The sequence below is a fragment of the Talpa occidentalis genome, unplaced genomic scaffold (assembly GCF_014898055.3).
Source record: "Talpa occidentalis isolate TD23 unplaced genomic scaffold, MPIMG_talOcc4v2.1 talOcc4.5, whole genome shotgun sequence".
In the NCBI taxonomy this organism is placed as follows: domain Eukaryota; kingdom Metazoa; phylum Chordata; class Mammalia; order Eulipotyphla; family Talpidae; genus Talpa; species Talpa occidentalis.
In genome coordinates this window covers 80,678,770-80,697,845 of record NW_023604861.1, presented here as the reverse complement: position 1 = coordinate 80,697,845, position 19,076 = coordinate 80,678,770, and the positions used below count along the sequence as shown (strand labels likewise).

The 19,076-nt window shown below is 35.1% G+C and overlaps 1 protein-coding gene across 5 annotated transcripts in view; it reads right to left on the bottom strand.

Moving 5' to 3' along the window:
- APLF (aprataxin and PNKP like factor) overlaps positions 1 to 19,076 on the bottom strand; it is a 67,293-nt gene that overhangs the window by 24,850 nt on the left and 23,367 nt on the right. For 4 of the 5 annotated variants that reach the window (XM_037527521.2, XM_037527522.2, XM_037527523.2 and 1 more), the window contains exons 6-8: positions 11,482 to 11,663; positions 2,946 to 3,298; positions 976 to 1,101 (exon numbers count right to left, since the gene is read on the bottom strand). In XM_037527521.2, coding sequence (XP_037383418.1) covers positions 976 to 1,101; positions 2,946 to 3,298; positions 11,482 to 11,663 — 661 coding nt within the window. The remainder of the gene's footprint in view (positions 1 to 975; positions 1,102 to 2,945; positions 3,299 to 11,481; positions 11,664 to 19,076) is intronic. The other variant, XM_054701682.1, reaches the window with a different exon arrangement.

Below are 19,076 nucleotides of genomic sequence, written 5' to 3'. Positions count from 1 at the left end.
CTTTAAAAAAAAAAAAACTTTAAATAAAATAAATAAATAAATAAATAAATAATAAAAATAAGGACATTTTCAGACTCACAAAAGCTGGAAGAATTACTACAAGTAATACAAAAAGAATTTCCTAAAACAAAAAGAAAATGATCCCAGTAAAAAGGATAAAACTTCACAAAGAAATTAGGGTACCCCAAATGAGAAATATATTAGTAAATATAAAAGAAAGCTAGTGTCTAAAATTTAAGAAAATAATAAAAACAATGGCTTATAAGCTAACAGGTATAGAGGTAAAAATATGTGGCAACCATAGTTTAAAAAAAAGCAGGAAAGGAAGTAAAAAGTTTTTTAAAAATGAAAAGGCGTATCATGAGTTATGACTTATGACATGAGTTGTGAAAGGTTGTTTTATGCTAAAAATATAGATTGACAAATAAATACACAAATACTTGTTTGTGTATGTTCAACAAGCCATTACTATCTGGAGAAGAAGTCATCCAGAAAAGAAACAAACACAATCTCATAAGATAAATTCTATATTACATGATACAAATAGCGATAAGATATAATGCACTTCTACTTTTCTCTTAAAATTGAGTTTCATGTGTTGGCGAGAATGGTAGAGTACTAGGAATTGAGTGAAGCAAAGACAACATTCTGAATTGTTTCATGTCCCACTAAGGAGTCTGGCAGAGTGTAATGAGGTAGCACTGGCAGTTTTTAAATAATTTTATTTGCATCTTTGCAAGTTAGCAATGAGGAACAATTTCAGGCATTTATGAGGTCTACAACTACAAGAAGTTAAAATTATCTAAAAGAATACTATAGTCCTACCCATAAGAAAATGAAAACATATTATGTGTGAAAGTTTAAAAACTTTAAGTTAAAAAGGCTTGAAATGAGAAGCTACTTGCAGTTTCTCCTGCATAAGTAACACAGGTTAAGGAGAAAAGATAGACAACCAAATATTTCAGGTTTATATACCTGTAACAGGATGCTCCATAGGGACATTCAGGTTGGTCATCAGCCTCATCTTGACATGTAACTTGCATACTTCCATAATCACTATCACCAGGGTGACTGAAATGTTGAAAATGGACAGGATTCTTCCTAGGAGGGTGACAAATATACTGTTAGAAAAAAATTACTAACAGGATACTCTACATCTCAAATCTACTCGAAAAAAGTAATTCATTGGATAATTCAGGAAACCAAGCAACATACATTTGATTAATCCAGAACATAAGCCAATGTGTATGTTGCTCAAAAATAAAGTTCATGACATCCAGTCAGTACAAAATTCTCATGGTAACAAAATGAATTTCTGGTGGCATGTGTGGTAGGTCATGAATATCAAAGAACAATTTGCAAATGGCACTTTAAATAGGATTTATATATGTAAAAATAAAATATTATAGCTTTCAGAGACTTTTAATAAAGGGAACACATCTATGCAACCTCAGCTAAGATACGAAACAGAACATTATTAACATTCCAGAAGCCCCCACGTCTCATTCCAAATCAAACCTATTTTACTACCCAAGGGCAATCACTATCCTATCACCTGAAACAATGTTTCTCAAACTTTTTTGGTCTCAGGATAAAATTAATAAAACCCCAGAAAGCTTTTCTTCTTGTGGCTATTTAATCTATTAGAAATTTAAAAACAAAAGAGCACAAAAACATTAATTCAAAAGGATATCTGTACCCCTATGTTTATTGCAGCATTATTTACAACAGGTAAGATATGGAAACAACCCAAATGTCCAAAAATAGGTGATTGGATCAAGAAGATGTGGTATATACACACAGTGGAATACTATTCAGTAATCAAAAAGATAAACTCATGACATACACAACAACATGGATGGAGCCAAAAGGGATTATGCTCAGTGAAATAAGCCAGAAGGGAAAAAAAAATCAAATGGTTTCACTTATAGGAGGAATACAGGGGAACCAAATAAGGGATCAGGAAAAATAATAATAATAATAATAATAATAATAATAATAATAAACAAAAACCCTAAACTAACAAGCAATTATAAATCAGAGACATTCTGCAGGGGAGGGTGTGGGAGGGGGATCAAATAGGGGAGGAAAGAGCCTAAGTGACTATGGTTATGGTGCACAGGAGAAATGGTGGTGGGAATTTTACGAGGACTACACCTGAAAGAAGGACACAAACATTGTACAAAAATGAACAAAGATATAAAATATATATAAATAAATATTTTTTAAAAGGAATTTTAAAACAGAAAATTTTAAAATATATTATTCTTAAATTATAAGATATTTATGTATGTTATTAAATAGTGTTAATATAAATAACTTGTATCTTCCAAAACAAATTGATGGAGATATTTCTTCAATGTCTACTTTAACCAGGGCAACCAGATTCTCACATCAGGTTCTGCATTATCACAAATAATGTTAACAATATCACAAATCACATAGTCTCTGGAAAATCTTATTGTATACTTGTGAGAAAATGAGAAACAAAAGGCACACAAATAAAAAGTCTCATCATTATGAAAATAATTTCAACCTAAAAAGCATCTTGAGCACTGGAACCTAAGAGGTCTCTGGACAATAGTCTGAAGCTATTTCTCTAATACCTAAGTAAGACATTAAATATGCAGGTATTTAGGTCTGAGTGATTCAATTGTCAAGTATAGATTCCCCAGTATTTAAATTTGCTGCATTAGTCAGCATGTCTACATATGAAACATTCAATTCCAATTCCTGACTCTATTTTAAAAACCTCTAGTAGGACTTGTTAGAATGCATAATAAGAAAGGAAATATGACAAAGTTCCCAGTAGAAATATGACAAAGTTCCCAATCTGTAGGTTCATGGGTTTTATTAGGCTTTTAATACTACTCTATAACATATATTCACCTGGCTGCATGCTGTTAAAGTAAAAGAATTACACCCTACCTGCAATTTTCATTTACCTGTAGCAGTTTGCACCGTACATGCAGGATGTTCTTTTGACCTTGTTTTCTTCAGAACCTTGTGGAACTGAATCAGTTCTCCCTGCATACAAAGTTTCAGGATTCGAGGGATTAGAACTAGACTCGGGATGAGATCCTTGAGCTTCATGTAGTGACCTGCTCTGGGCACTCAAACAACGCTCAAAACAGTTAATTGCCTCATCTTCTTCATCTTGTCTTCCTTGAGTGATGATTTTATGTTCAGAAATCTTACCAGGTTCCTCTTTTGAAATTTTGTTTCTCCGTGTATCACTTTTTATATTATTCATCTGTGTGTAACTTAATGTGGTTGCAGAAAATGATTGTGGTATTTCCTATAAGACAATCAAAGAAAAATTGGAAATAAAACATGTTTTTAAAAATATGTAAATTTAAGCATAAAGGTGTGAAACTATAAGATTTATATAACATGTATCTTTTTAAAATGTGTAACATCCACATTTTAAAGTTATTAAAAATACCATTATTTGGGCCTCCCCTGGTGATGCAGCGGTTGAGCACTGGGCTGCAAAGCTGCCCGCAGCCTCTGCAGTGCCAGTTTGATCCCCGGCGCCGGCGAGGGTCCCACATGGCGCGACAGCCCCTGTTCCCCTCAGCAGTGTATTTCGTCAGTCTGCCTGTTCTGTTCCCCGCTCTGACTCTGGTGAATTTTCTCACCCTCCTGAGCTTCTGACTGTACCCAGTGCTTGTATAAATAAATAAATAAATCTTTTATATATATATATATATATATATATATATATACACACACACACACCATTATTTTCTGTCTCTATTTTAGCAACTTTAAAGTGATACTAAATAAATATACATATTTCTCATACAATGAGATATCACCTTTACCCCTGTGAGAATAACCTACATGCAAAAAGAATGGAAACAACAAATGTTGGCAAGTATGCAGAGAAAAAGGAGCACTCATCCACTACTGGTGGGAACATAATTTGGTGCAATTTCTATGGAAAACAGGATGGAGACACCTTAAAAAACCAAAAATGGAAATAGTATAGGCTCCAACAATATCACTGTATAATTTCGGTAGTTACCAAAATAATATGAAAACATAAAGATTTGTGTACTCTTATGCTTATAGCAGCATCATTCATAATAGCCAAAGTGTAGAACCAACCCATTATTCCAATGATGGACTAGACAAAGAAACTGTGGAATATATAGTCAATGGAATTCTATTCAGTTATTTAAAAAGATGAAACAGTGTCCTTTGGGACAAAACAGATGGATCTTGAGGTGATTATGTTAAGTGAAATAAGTCAGAAATTAAAAGGCAGATACTAGCTGGATGGTTTCCATTCATGGAATATAAATAACCAAAGAACACAAACTGACAAAGCACAGCAAAAATAACTTAGATTCTGCCAAAAATATACAGGTTACCAGAGGGAAAAAAGGAGAGGCAGGAGGAGAGAGGGAAAGGAAGGGGATAGAACACCGGGACAGGAGTATTGGTGGAGGGTAAATGAAGCATGTGCACATATGGAGGTATGAAAATCTAACCCCAACGTTACATAGATATGTAAAGGTAAATTATAAATCAACAAAATTTAAGGGAAATAAATAAAACAATCCAGAGTTATTAGAAAATGAATTTACAGTTGTATCAAAACTTAACAATCATTCAGTGAAAAATTACCAGAAAAACACAAATGAAATGAAAGAATACATTTGTTTTGATTTGAACATAATCTTTCCCAAAAAACCTACTAGATTCTTGAATATGCTACTCCACAATGTCATATTCTTAATATGTATTGTCCTCATAAATTACTGAAATTAATTACTGAAATACTTTATTTTTACCCTCTAAATGTAATCATGATTTTTCCTATAGCTGAATGACAAAATGTACATGAAGTTCTATTACAACCAACTCAGAAAATAAACATGATTCCTTTGAAGTAGTCTGAGTAAGTTTCACCTTAACCAATTAAAGGTATTTTTGACCAAATAAATATTCTCAGTCAGATTATGACTGGACAGGAGAAACCAGTACAAAGAGAAACCCTTCTGATCTTATCAAAGATGACCTCTAATTACTTCTACATCCTGTGAAGTGGAAGCATTTGCTTAGATAAGCCCTTGTCCTCCTAGTAACCATACCTAAGATGTGATGACAGCTCACCAGATACACATAAAAAGTTCACCGCATTTATAATTTAAGACTCACATATGATAGCTGCCCTACAGAGAAAAGCTGGTTTTGTTGTTACTTAATATTCAACAGCCAAAATTTCTCAATAAAGTATTATTAGCATTTTTTCTTCTGGACTAATTGTCTTTTTTTTTTTTTTTAAGAAACATGGTATATAAACTTAAAATGTTATCCAAACAGACTAAACACCTTGCAAAAAGGAACCTAGGTCTTATCATGGTTCTTGGATCATCTTAAACGATCTAAGGGAAAAGCAATCACTTGGCTACCCCTTAGAGTCAACCGTCAGTTGTGGCATTCCTGCCACATCTCTCACCATAGTCTTTCCTCCCAAGTTGCTCAACTGCACTCCAATCCAATGTCTCTCTGCAATAGGACAACTAACATGCCTGGGACTGGACGTCTGGGGTGGTAAGGGAGTAATCGACCCATCTCCCTACTAGGTTAACTACCACCAGTGTTCTTCTTTCTGTTCAGGCAGTAAAAGAAGGTCAGCAAATCCTTCAGCTAAGCAGATGTTCAATAAAATGCTAGTCTCTTGTTCTGCCGGCATAGCATAACTCCATAAATAATTCCCTTAGAGTGCCTCTCTTTTGATTTCAGAAAGGGAGAGTAACTTCTCCCCAGAAACATAATACTCCTTCAAATCTTAAAATCTTCTGGGCTCTTAGTTCTCTTTGAATAAAACCTGGGGGTGAATGGTGAACATTTCTCATCTTCAATCTTAAAATCCTTATTAGTATGTTAACAAAGAAATGAAAGAGGAAAAAGGAAAGTGAGCAGATAAGGAAAGATCTCTTCTTAGTTTTTCATTGTTACCACCTAGATATAAGCCATCATTTCCTACCTACATTTGCTTTTCTTCAAAAAAAATTTTTTTTAATAGAGAACGGGGCAAGTGAAGTTTAAGATGATAAGGAAATTTAAGGCTGTAGATGGAGGGGCAGTCTCCTATACTGAGCTTGACATCTGTCAAGACCTTAGGTAGTCCACCTCTGCCCCAAAGTAACTGGTGTCCAAGAAGGGAAGCTGGCCTCAGGAAGAGATCTCTATTCCTAGAGTGGCCACAGCACTTATGAGAACAACGGCATGATTCCATATGTTTTGGAATCAGAGACTGCAAACCAGAGGAGGAGAGACTGCATTTTCTCCTTCCATTCCTTTCTTTCAGCCTTCCTAAATTTGACATTCTCTATCTCCTTATCAGTGGAGGGAATAATTACAACCAGGATTTTTTATGAATCTTGGCAACAGAGGGTAGGCTTTATTAATGTGAAGTAAAAACAGCATTGACCTCAATAAAATGAAATCCTGATTGGCTTGGAGCTTAACATCTTGGCCTTCTAAGTTCACTTAATGAGTGATTTACTTCCTTAGCTCCTGTAACCCAATACCCCTAGCAGCTGACCTTCCAGTGGATGCCATTTAAAAACATAATAATGAAAAAAGTAAAATGTTCATTAGGGCCTCCCCGGTGACGCAGCGGTTGAGTGCTGGGCTGCAAAGCTGCCCGCAGCCTCTGCAGCGCTGGTTCTATCCCCGGCCTCCGGCAAGGGTCCCACATGGCGCATAGACCTCTCCTGCGGCGCCCGCTGCTTCCCTTAGCAGTGTACTTCGTCAGTCTGCCTGTTCTGTTCCCTGCTCTGGCTCTGGTGAATTCTCTCACCCTCCTGCGCTTCTGACTGTACCCAGTGCTTGTATAAATAAATAAATAAATAAATAAGTCTTTAAAAAAAATGTTCGTTAGATCAAGTCTCTCCCCTTCCTAACATGGTTCTGTGGCTTCCTACTACATTTAAAATCAAAACAGAAGAAGTACCTATTTCAACCTCACTCCATTTCCTTTGCCCCATCTTATGGGACTCTACCACTACAGACTGCCCACTTTCATTCTTTACATTATTACACTTGCTTTCATTCTTTGTTCTCAGGTTAAACGCTAGCTCTTCAGACACACTACCTACCTACCCCAGCTACCCTAGCTAAAGTAGGTAGTGACTCCCTCCTCTCCTCTTACCTTTACACAACATGACAGGCATGTGACAGGCATGTATTCAGACACCTTAGCACAATGTTATTTTATTTGCATTTTTATTGTCTGTCTTTCCTTAATTAGAATATAAGCTCTGTGAAGACAGAGACTGTTAGTCTTGCAGACCTAGCATACATGCCACCATAATAGGTATTGTGTAGATAAAGGTTAATAAACAAATGAAAGAGGAAAAATGGCAAGCAAGCAGACTAGGTAAGATCACTGTTACTCCTTCACTGTTACACCCAGATATAAGCTACCATTATCTCTCACCTACATTAAAAAACAAGCGGTGGGGGAGAAGGGACTGTCAAAGGAAAGAAAATATAAAATATGAAATGTTTAGCATCATTTCGACTCCGTCTACTCCCACAACATGTTTTTTTTTAATTCACAAAAAATATATATAACATGTCAATTTATTCTAAAAGGAAAAGAAATTATAAAGTCACAATTATTAATACAATGGACAGGGGTTCTCAAATATATTTTAAGAGGCTTAAAAACTGAAATTCTTAATGTTCCTTATGGAATTCCATGAAATGCTGCTATTCAGTGGAACCCCTGGCATTGAAGAATTTAAAATTCATGACTTCAGTTATTTATAAATGATGCCCAAACTCTATTACATGCAGTAATTTGTTAGCTTGCTGAGACATAAACTTGTACTGTGCCAATTACAAAGCTTATGAGCCAGAACAGGTCACTGAATGGACTAAGTGAGAGAATAGGAAAGATGGATGGTGCTCCATACTTGGAAGAAGAAAGGCAGAGAGCTACATATTGTATCAACACCCACACTGCTTACTTCCTAGATGAGAATGTGAAGAATGAAATGACAGTGGAGATTCATGATAAAGAGGTCAGATCCCCTACGCAGTACAAAATGCATCCTAGAGACCTCGGGGGTGAAGGTACCTGAAGCTGGTGGAATTTGATACTGGTGCTTGAAGGCAGCTGAACTGTACTGTTGAAGCTACTGAAATAGTCTGTTAACTTACCCACCAAGGCCTCCCCACCCCTCAACCATCTGCTGGGGTAAAGTACTACCAGAAACAGGATAAAGAACTTACCCTGAACACAAGGTCAATGAGGTAATATCTGTTGTTGTTTCCAAGTTATCTTTGGAAAGATTTTCTATACTGGTAAGTTACCATAAAAGTTCTGTACCAATCTCATTATTATCCATATGCTAATGACTAAAAAGTCCTAATCTCCAGGTACAGCTTCAATCTTGAGTTCAAACTCATATATTCAACTACCAGCTAGACATTTCTTCCTCAATATCTCATTGCCTCAACTAAAAGAGTCACTCTAACTAGAAACTAGGAAGTCTATCTTTCACTGTTTTTTTCCCTCACTTTCTCTAGATCCAAGCAACAAGTCCTGCAGTTCTGTTTTCTATATATTTTTCTAATCCAAAGTCATTGCATCATTCTTATGCTACTGCCTGGAGTCAGATTCTCGTTGCTTTATGGCTGCAAGTAATGCCCTAATCTCAAGCACCCCCCTGTTTTTTATTCTGTCCTCTTTCAATCTCTAAAGAGCTGCCAAGATTATCCTCTGAGGCTAAAAACATCTCAAGGTCTACTAACCATTCCCCTCTCTTGCTCAACTTTGCATCAATAATTCTAGAGACAGTAGTTTCCAGCACACCATTTGCATCCCCTCTGCTCTTCTTTGTCCCACCCTGGGGTGATGACTTCCTGTCTCTCCCTCTTTTGTATCTGGTTCATTCCTACTGCTCTCCTGTTAACATTCATGTGACAGCATTTCTTTTAGGAACCCTTCCATAGGAATCCTCCAGCTGGCTTAAGTAGTTGTCCTCAAGTCTCCATTAAAAAAAAAAAAAATCAATGTACTGTCATATTATTTAATAATTTTGAATCATGTTTCCCACAAGACTGTGGATCCTTATCAACTATGTCTTATTCATCTTTTAATCCCAGATTCTAGAACACTGCCTTCTATATAACAAAAAGGCTACTCAATGTAACGATTCTTAGAACAGTCTTTGAAGTAAAAAAAAAAATCAGATTTTGAATATCAACTGCCATTTTCTATCCTTTAACCTCCTTGAACAAGTTGATTTCAACTTTCAGAGCTGCAGGTCCCCTAATCTATAAACCAATGAGATTATCAAACTATTTTCTAGAATTTTTTAAAACTTAAATGACATAAATGTATGCAGTACTGGGTCTAGCCTAGAGTAAGTGCTCACTAAAAGGTTATGTTTTTCAGTTGTTGCTATTAATAGCATTATCAATGCCACTATATTACTACTACTAGCTTAATGAAAACTTGAATGATTGAATAAAAAGATGTTTCAGTGGGACTGATAAAGGTCAGGCTATAAAATGATACTGCCCCAAATGGCCAATTAAGATATAGCCACATAAGTAAGAGTTACATCTTCCATCTCCCCTGAAGAAATATGAGTAAGACTCCACAGCCGGCATCTATATACAAAGAAGTGAGATACCTAATAGCCAGTTTATTCACTTCAACAGTTAATACCATAGGGGAAAACTACATATACAGACAGAGCAGGCAGTGTAACTGGAAATGATTCTCACTGACAAAGCATTCCCCTACACATGCTCTATATACTCACCTCCAAATAATATGGATATCATAGAATTCTCTCTCACTTTAGCCCTGATTTTCTGCTACTAGACAGCTTTCATAGATTTGCCCCCATTGCTGCAAACCAAGCAAGTTCTACTCTCCCCAACTGCTGTATCTACTGCTTCCTGCTCTTAAGAACATTTTTATCTTTTCAATATTCTTTTAGTCATCAGGAATATCTTGCACATTTGTCTGCTTCTTTTTGGCCTCACTACTCTCATTTTAGTTCAGACTTTCATTTCCTGTGGCCTCCTGTGACAGTTTCTTAGGTGGCTCCTGGCTCCATCTTACATATCACTGCTAGACACTGCTGACCACATGACTCTCTCACCTAAAATTTACTTTCCAAAATTCTCTGAAGCCATAAAACACAGTCCTAATTTTTTTTAAAGATTTATTTAATTATGCATACAAGAGCTAGGATACAGACCAGAGATGCAGGGGGTGAGAGAATTCACCAGAGACAGAGCGGGGAGCAGAACAGGCAGAGTGACTGAAGTACACTGCTGAGGGGAGCAACGGGCGAGCCAGGAGAGGTCTGCTGCACCATGTGGGTTGCTCCCTGGCCAGCAGGGGATCCAACTGGTGCTGTAGAAGCTGCAGATTGCTTCATAGTGCAGTGCTTAACCCCTTGCATCACCAGGGAGGCCCATCTAATTTCTTTTTCAACCGTCATCCTGATCTGCTCCTCAGCCTATTTCAGTAGCTTCGTCACCCAGCTATATCTACATCCACACACATTCACATGGGCATGCATAAGACATTCCAGCATAGGTGTACATTCATGGACCAGATTACATGTGCACTCACTGACAATACTCCTCCTCGCCACTTGCTAAGAGGCCAGCCATCTTTTCAACACCTAAATCAAAAACCTCCTTCAAAGAGGTTAAATAATTACCTTTCCTTGCCTCCCTCCCTTATGGTGTATAGCTGCTGCATCTCAATCATCCCAGTGCACACTAGTCTAAAACTATTCCCACTCCCTGGGCTCTCACTGAAAAGATGGGAACCCACAGAGTTCAATCAAAAGCCTACAAAGACCTGAAAATGGTCATCTCCTCTCTTTGAAGGGGAAAAATATCTGAACTTTCTAGCATGAGGCCACCTCTATAGTTTCTTTTTCCTTCTCTCTTTAAATGCTTCTAATCAATAAGCCTCATTTTCTTTAACTATTCTGTGTTCAAGTGCTTACTATAGCCAAACCATTTCAGTGAGTTGGTAAAAACTGAATGAAGAAAGAAAATGTTTATAAATACTGTTTATCAGCTCAGAAGTAATCCTGCAACAGGCAAGTCCATCAGTAGTTGTTCTCTTCAAAGTTACTGAGAAAAATGTGATTATGTCCTTTCAAGAAAAATTCAGTCTGGGAATGCCAATATTATAGAAGACACCAATATTCAGAATGGGGGTACCAAAGTCTGACCAAAGTCAAGACACCTTTTTCTAGTCTGAAACTATCTAAATTAAATAGTTTTCTTTTCTACAATGCAAGTACTATTAAATATTAGTTTCAGTAAGCCAAAATAAAATCTGTTTTAGTTTCTATTTTCACAAACATAAATGATAAAAAGTAGTTTTGGCTTAGTTGTATATAACATATAATTAATTCCTATCTCCAATACCCGGCAAAAAAAAATCAGATAATGAATTTTTTAAAAAATCACCTTTGATGAAATGACAGACTCTTCCTGATCAGCATCTCTGCATTTTTTCCCTGTGTCTTGCTCTGCTGATGTGCCTTCTGAACTTTCCGATGAAATTAATCGCTTTCTTCTTTGCTGTGTTATGTTTCCTTGGGTTTTATTTTTGCAGATTCCCATTTTTCCACTTTCCTGAATATTATTATCTTAAACACACACACCAAGAAAAAAAAGAATAAAATTATTTCCTGTGTGTTCAAATGTTAAGTATTCACACCAAAAAAAAAAAAAAAGAAAAAGAAAAAGGCAAATAAAATTAAAGATTTATTTATATTAATGCCAACTTAAAAACACTTGGAAATCTCAAGTATTGATCAGCACAATGGCCAAGAGCTCCAGCCCTGGAGTCAGCCAGGCCATGACCAGTGTAGGTTCCATCCTTTAACTGTTTTACCTCATATCATCTGGAAATTATGAATTATAATAACTCATAGAGTTATTAAGAGGAACAAATGAGGTACAAGATATAAACTATCCAGTATAGTACTTGACATATGTTAGTATCCTAATATTTTATTTTATTATTGATTTTCTCTAACAGTCTGACATATAGCTATTTTACAGATAGTACTGAGCCTCTAATGTCCAGTGAGAGATTCAATTTTTTTAGATAAAAATTAAGAATCCAAAATAACACAAATGGGAGAGTGACCTCTACAAATGTCTATGAAGGAAATAATTCTCAATAACAATGGACACTATCCCATAAAATATTTACCCAAATTCGCTATAGTTGGCAAACCTCAGTATTATAGTCTGTCAAAAAAATTCATGGACTGTCTAATTGGGAGTTGGTAAAAAGAAAACAACTACTCGTTTTCAGGGGGAAATCTTCACAGCTAATGTCTGAATGGAAACTTCAAGAGGGCAGAGACTTTATGTGCCTTGGTCATGTTCCCCTCTTACGTCTCCAGTACGTAGAACTGTGCCTAGCACAAACTGGTACTCAATAAACAGTTTAACTAAACGAATTGTGAACATAAAAATTTTTTCCTGTTTGCCATGAGAGACTGAATATAGGTATGTAAGAAATCCATAGTCACTATATGTTCTAAAGTAAAGATTAGCAAACTTTCTATAAAAAGCCAGAGAATTATTATTTTAAGCTTTGCAGACCATGCAGTATCTGTCACAACTAAATAACTCTGCCTTTGTACCATGAAAGCAGGCACAGACAATACATACATGGATAAGGATGGCTATGTTCCAATAAAACTTTATTTACAAAAACAAGCGGTAGATGGGATTTGACTCGGAACAACTGTAAAGAATATTCAAGTGGCGTGAAATTAATATTCCTTCATTTCTTTCAGAAAGAAATACTAATAAAATAACGTCCACATTATTAAACAGGAAAATCAAGTATCAATATAAACACTGTAAGAGTAAACTAACCAATAACTAAACGTTACCTAAATTATTTAAATATTTATTTTTAATCTGAATTAGGAAGCATTTCCTATCATTTTAAAAACTGAGAAATAGAAGTAAACAGAATTATACAACTTAATGCCACAAATGATGAAATATTACACCGGCTATGGATCAGTGGAACCAAGTTAAGTAATGAATTAATGATATTTCTCACTGTGCTAAAAATTAAAAAATGTAAATTAATTAAGACACAGCTTCTGCAAAAATGGTTTGCCAAATGCCAACTTTTATATCACACATGTATATAAAATTCTAAAATTAAATATATATATATAATATAACATACTCCCAAATTCCAAATTCATTACTATAAATATTCCTTCCAAGGACACAGCTAACTTCTTTTTTGATGCCATATGTTCAATGCAGCATTAGTTACATTAGCTAAGTTATGGAAACAGTATAAGTGCCCAAAAATAGAAGCAGTGCATATACAATGGAATATTACTCTGCTTTAAAAAAAAGTTGAACTCTTAACTATATGCAACAACATGGATAGAATTAGAGGGGATTACACTAAGCAAAGTAGGTCAGAAAGAGAAAGACAAATACCAGATGATTTAATTCATATATGAAAAATAAAGGAAAACAAAACAAAACAAATCCTTGAACTCTGACCACAGAACTAAGGTTACCAGGAAAGGAAGTTAAGAGGTGGGGAGGGGAAAGGGAGGAGGGAACCCAGTGGACTGTGGTAGAGGATTATGGGGCTTTGTTGGTGGGTATGGGATGAAAATATAGTTTGTAGAGGTGTGAACCTATATACCTAAAACATATATAGTATTGTAAACAAACATTACCTCAATACACATAATTTTTTAAATAAATAAAATAAATCAGCTTATTTTAATTATTATTAATTGCATGTACTTACATGAGCTGTAACACTATTGTCTTATGAATGATGGCTCAATGTATGCATATGTCATTAAAAATTATATACATCCAGAATTACACTCCAAAAGAACCACTGCTAAGTTATACTAACAACTTGATGGGGATCCTTCTCAACTTTTCTTAAGTTTAAGCAACTATATCTACAAATACATATACGTAAACACACATAGGGCTAAAGGTATAAATGTTATTATTTATGTGGGATCAATACCTACAAATTAGAATTTCTGGATCAAATTTTGGTTGTATTCTTAAACACTTAAGAGGTAGCAGCAAAAAAACTTTAATAGGCTATACTAATTTATACTTCCACCAGCTATTCAATAATAACCATTCTGTCAGCATTGGGTATTATAAGTTACTTAGATTTTGATAAGTTTAATGAGCAAATTGTTGATTGTTTCCATTTACATTTTCCTATCTTGTAATAGATATTTATTGACTATTTGTATATTTTCTTCTGTTGCATATCAATGCACCAAAATTTCTTCTCTTTTGTTACTAAGTGGACACTTACTAAAAACCTTCCTTTATGAACTCTCCTACATTGCTGGTGGGAGTGCAAACTGGTCCAGCCACTATGGAAAGCTGTCTGGAGGTTCCTCAGTCTACTAAAAATGGAGCTACCATATGACCCAGAAATCCCAGGGATCTACCCAGAGGACACAAAAATATTGATTCAAAAGAACACTTGTACCCCTATGTTTATTGCAGCACTATTTACAATAGGTAAAACCTGGAAACAACCCAAATGCGCAAAAATAGATGACAGGATCAAGAAGACGTGGTATATATACACAATAGAATATTATTCTGCAATCAAAAAAAGATAAACGCATACCATTCTCAGTGGATGGAGATAGAAGGAATTATGCTCAGTGAAATAAGTCAGAAGGAAAAAGAAAAATATTGGATGGTTCCACTTATAGCAGGAAAATAGGGGAACCAAATAAGACATCAGTATAAAAAAAAAAACAGTACAAAACACCATAAAGCAAAAACAGACAATTATAAATCAGAGACATACTGCAGGGGAGGAGGAGGGAGAGGGATCACAGGGAGGGAGGGAGGAACACAGGGGACTGTGGTGATGGTGCACAGGTATATTGGTGAAGGAAATTCTATGGGGACTACAACTGAGGGGATGGAGGGAAGCAAATATTGTTTAAAAATGAACAATGCTGAGGCCTCCCCTGGTGGCGCAGAGGTTGAGCGCTGGGCTTCGAGGCTGGTTCGTTCCCCGGCCGCCGGGGAGGGTCCCACAAAAAAAAAAAAAAAAAAAACAATGCTGTTAAAAATAAATTGTAAAAATAAAAAATAAATAAATAAATAAGCAAAAACCTTTCTTTATAAATGTGGAACATAATATCTCCAGTATTTCTGTCAGCCTGTTATTTGCCTCTGACCTTGCTTATTGTGTCTTTCCATACAAATATTTTTTTCATTTTTTTTTTCATTTTTAATCTAGACTAATTGGTCAATTTTTATCTATGATTCTAGGCTCCTTATCATCTTAAGATGTCTTAATCCTAAGAACACCGACCAGAAGAAATAAAAACATTTTCCCGGGGCCTCCCCTGGTAGTGCAGCGGTTGAGCCCTGGGCTGCGAAGCTGCCCACAGCCTCTGCAGCGCCAGTTCGATCCCCGGCCACCAGCGAGGGTCCCACATGGCGTGCAGACCTCTCCTGTCTTGCCTGCTGCTCCCCTTAGCAGTGTATTTCATCAGTCTGCCTGTTCTGTTCCCTGCTCTGGCTCTGGTGAATTATCTCACCCTCCCATGCTTCTGACTGTACCCCATGCTTGTATAAATAAATAAATAAATAAATAAATCTTTAAAAAAAAAAAAAAGAAAAAAACATTTTCCTCTGATTTTCTTCAAATGCTTAATAATTTTAATTTTTACATTGAGATTTTTAATTCAATAGAAATTTATTTATGAATAATGTAAGGTAGTTTTCTAATATATTTTCTTCCACACAGAAAGCTAATTTCCCCAGTATCATTTATAACAATAATGCATCCTTTCCCTGACAACTTGAACTGATCATATTCAATATATTAAATGTACATTATTTTGATCTGTTTCTGGGTGTTTCTTTTTTATTGGACTAACTTATCTATTCTATGCCAGAACTACCAACTACAAAAGTAAGCCCAGATTGTGATGTTGCAAAGTTCTATAAAGAAACAAATATTTGTTATTCAAACAGTCTTTGAGCATACATGGAAAACCTCCTAATTCATTTTATACAATTCTGACATAGCTCTTACACCATAATCAAACTAGATGTCACACATGGAGAAAAATAATAACCATACTAATCCATATAGATACAAATGTTATAAATATTGGGAAATCTAACCTAATGGAGCATAAAAATAATAAGCCATCATGATAAAGTTACCCTATTCCAGGAACACAAGTATGGTACAATATTAGGCAATCTACCAACATCATTAATTATATTAACATATAAAAATGCAAAAAAAGTTTTCAGGAAAGTCAACAATTTTTCCAAAAAAACAAAAAAGTAATATTAAACATCTTAAACATGTAAAGGGAATCAGACTAATTGATACAGGTCATATTAAATGCTGAAACACTAACTGAATTCCCACAAGATAAGTTTTATCAGCCAAATAAGTTTTATCCATTTTCATTTAAAATTTACAGACCTCTCTTTTCTCTCCTGCTGTTCCCCTTAGCAGTGTACCAGTAGATATGTTTGTCCTGCTCCCCACTCTGTCTCTGGTGAATCCTCTCACCCACGTGCCCGCTCCTCTAGCCTACACCCCAGTTCTTGCATGTATAAATAAATAAAAATAAATCTTTAAAAATAAATAAAATAACAAAATTTGCAGTCTTGTTCATGAAATAAAAATGATAAAAAACTAAAAAGTAGTAGATAAGAAGAGTCAAAACTGTAATTCAACTGTATAGCTATTAAATCCAAGAGGCTCAAAAATTATTAGAATTAATTAGACAACTTAGCAGGGTTGCTGGAAATAAATGAAATATATAGAACCACTAGTGCTTTAAGTTAATTTTGAACTAAAGTTAAAACAATATTATTTTAATGCTTATAGTATGCATTGTATTGTCATCAGAAAATATTCAAAGTAAAAAATTAAACACTGACCAAATAGTTTGGAAACTGCTTTGATCTCTATCACCACTTTCCATGACTCCATGTTGGAGGGTGGGAAGGTGGGCGAAAAAGTGCCACAGACTAAAATGATATCAGTAAAAATATAAAAGCCCCCTATTCAAATCTAGCAAGAGGGCCATAATTTAGGAATTGACATATCCTGGGACCTACAAGTTTGAAGGAATAGACAATTGGAAGCTGAGAGAGGAGAGGCTCTGACAGACAAATATCTTCATTTCCCAATCATTAAAGGACAAGAAGAAAATTGGTAACATCCAAGGACTAGTATTGGGGGCACAGAAAATAAAATAAACTAGAACTGAAATAGCTGTAAAACAGAAAAAACAGCCTTATCACAGAAAACACTCACATATATTTAAAGATTAAACCAAGAGTTAAACTAAGAACAGTTCCAGGAGAGAATGCAAGAAAATATTTAAAAAGGAAAAAACAAAACCACTAAAACAGACAGAGGGTAAATTTAAGTGACATGGTTCAGACCATGGGCTTTAAAGCCAGACAGTGCTAGGTCTCAATTACAGCTCTGCCATTAATTATGTGACACTAGATAAGTCACTGGACATCAATTAATGTTATTTGTCCTACACCTAAGGACAGAGACTCTTCCAAAATATGGCTGGCTCCAGATAATCAAAACAAATACCAATGAACACATACAAACCTCCCAAAATAGAATAGAATAACCTACATCTAAATGTGTCTAAATCTGGATGATATAGTACTTAAACAAACAAAACAGCAATATTTTTTTCAAAACCACACATCAAATAAAAGTATAATCATTCCAAACTTTAATTAACTAGATTCAAGTACTAAATTTCTAAATCTTTGTCTATAAAGGAATTAAATAAACTGAATTTACTCTTACAAGTACTCCTCTACAGTCTAAGTTTTTAAGAATCCAAAGACTCTTTCCTATCCTATTTTGTAGCTTTTATATTTTAATTATCATACACTATTCCAGAACAAGCCATTGTCAAATTACTCTTATTTGTGAAATATTCAGAAGTGTACCTGATATTTTATATGGTGTACATATCAAGTTAAAGTTAATACTATTTATAATTTGAAGCACAACATATTTTGGACAATTATAAGTAATATAATAGTGGCAGCACAGAAGCAGTTACAATACAAAACAAACTGAAAGAAAAGGACCTGTTTACAGGGATCAGTTACACTGGTCCAATATTGGGTCAAGACAGCTATTCTTTCTTATTAGAGAAATTATTCCACTGAAGGAAAGTGCTGCCCCTCTTTATTCCGATCTCTCATTTCCTTTCTGCAGGCTAAGGATAACCATACATAATGAAAAATAGCAGTGTTAAATATATCATACATGTGCAATGGGAGTGGGGGGGATAGAAACCACTATACTAGAATAAAACTCTTAGCAAGAAATCTTAGATTTAGATATGAAAACTCTCCAAATTAAAGCAATTATACATGATATGCTAAACCACTGCAATCCTACTATAATCCAAAGTAGCATCAAATAACGAATTCATATATATTTAGATAATTGATTAAAAAAAAATTTAGAAGACTGACCACTATGCTGAATACAAAAAGGATATTATTAAGTATACATTGTGTTGTTGATTTATAAAAAGAATGTTCAGAGTAAGCAGGCAGAGTAGATTGATTGGACTAATACAAAACTACTATAAATTTTGGATAAAACATTAAAAAGCAACTATTTGAAAGCACTGAACAGTGACCAAAAAAGCTAAACTGCAAAAGAATCTAACATTGAAAAATTAACTACAACTCGGGAAGTTTGTGGATTTGTGAGTTTACTGGTATTTTTCTACAAAGGAAATAATTTTACAATTTCATTAAGGATAATGATACAGTTGCAATCTTAATGGCTTAACTGGCCAGAAGACAGACTCTGAGGTTTGCAGAGCTGCTTAGGGATAAAAATCCCATGAGGTAAAGACGTCTCGGAGGGGCAAATAACCAAAATCTACCATAAAATCCCTCCAATCATTTGCTGCCTGATAAACCATGTGTGCCTGGGGGAAACCCTGGAAGTCAAAGAAAAAGCAGCAGCC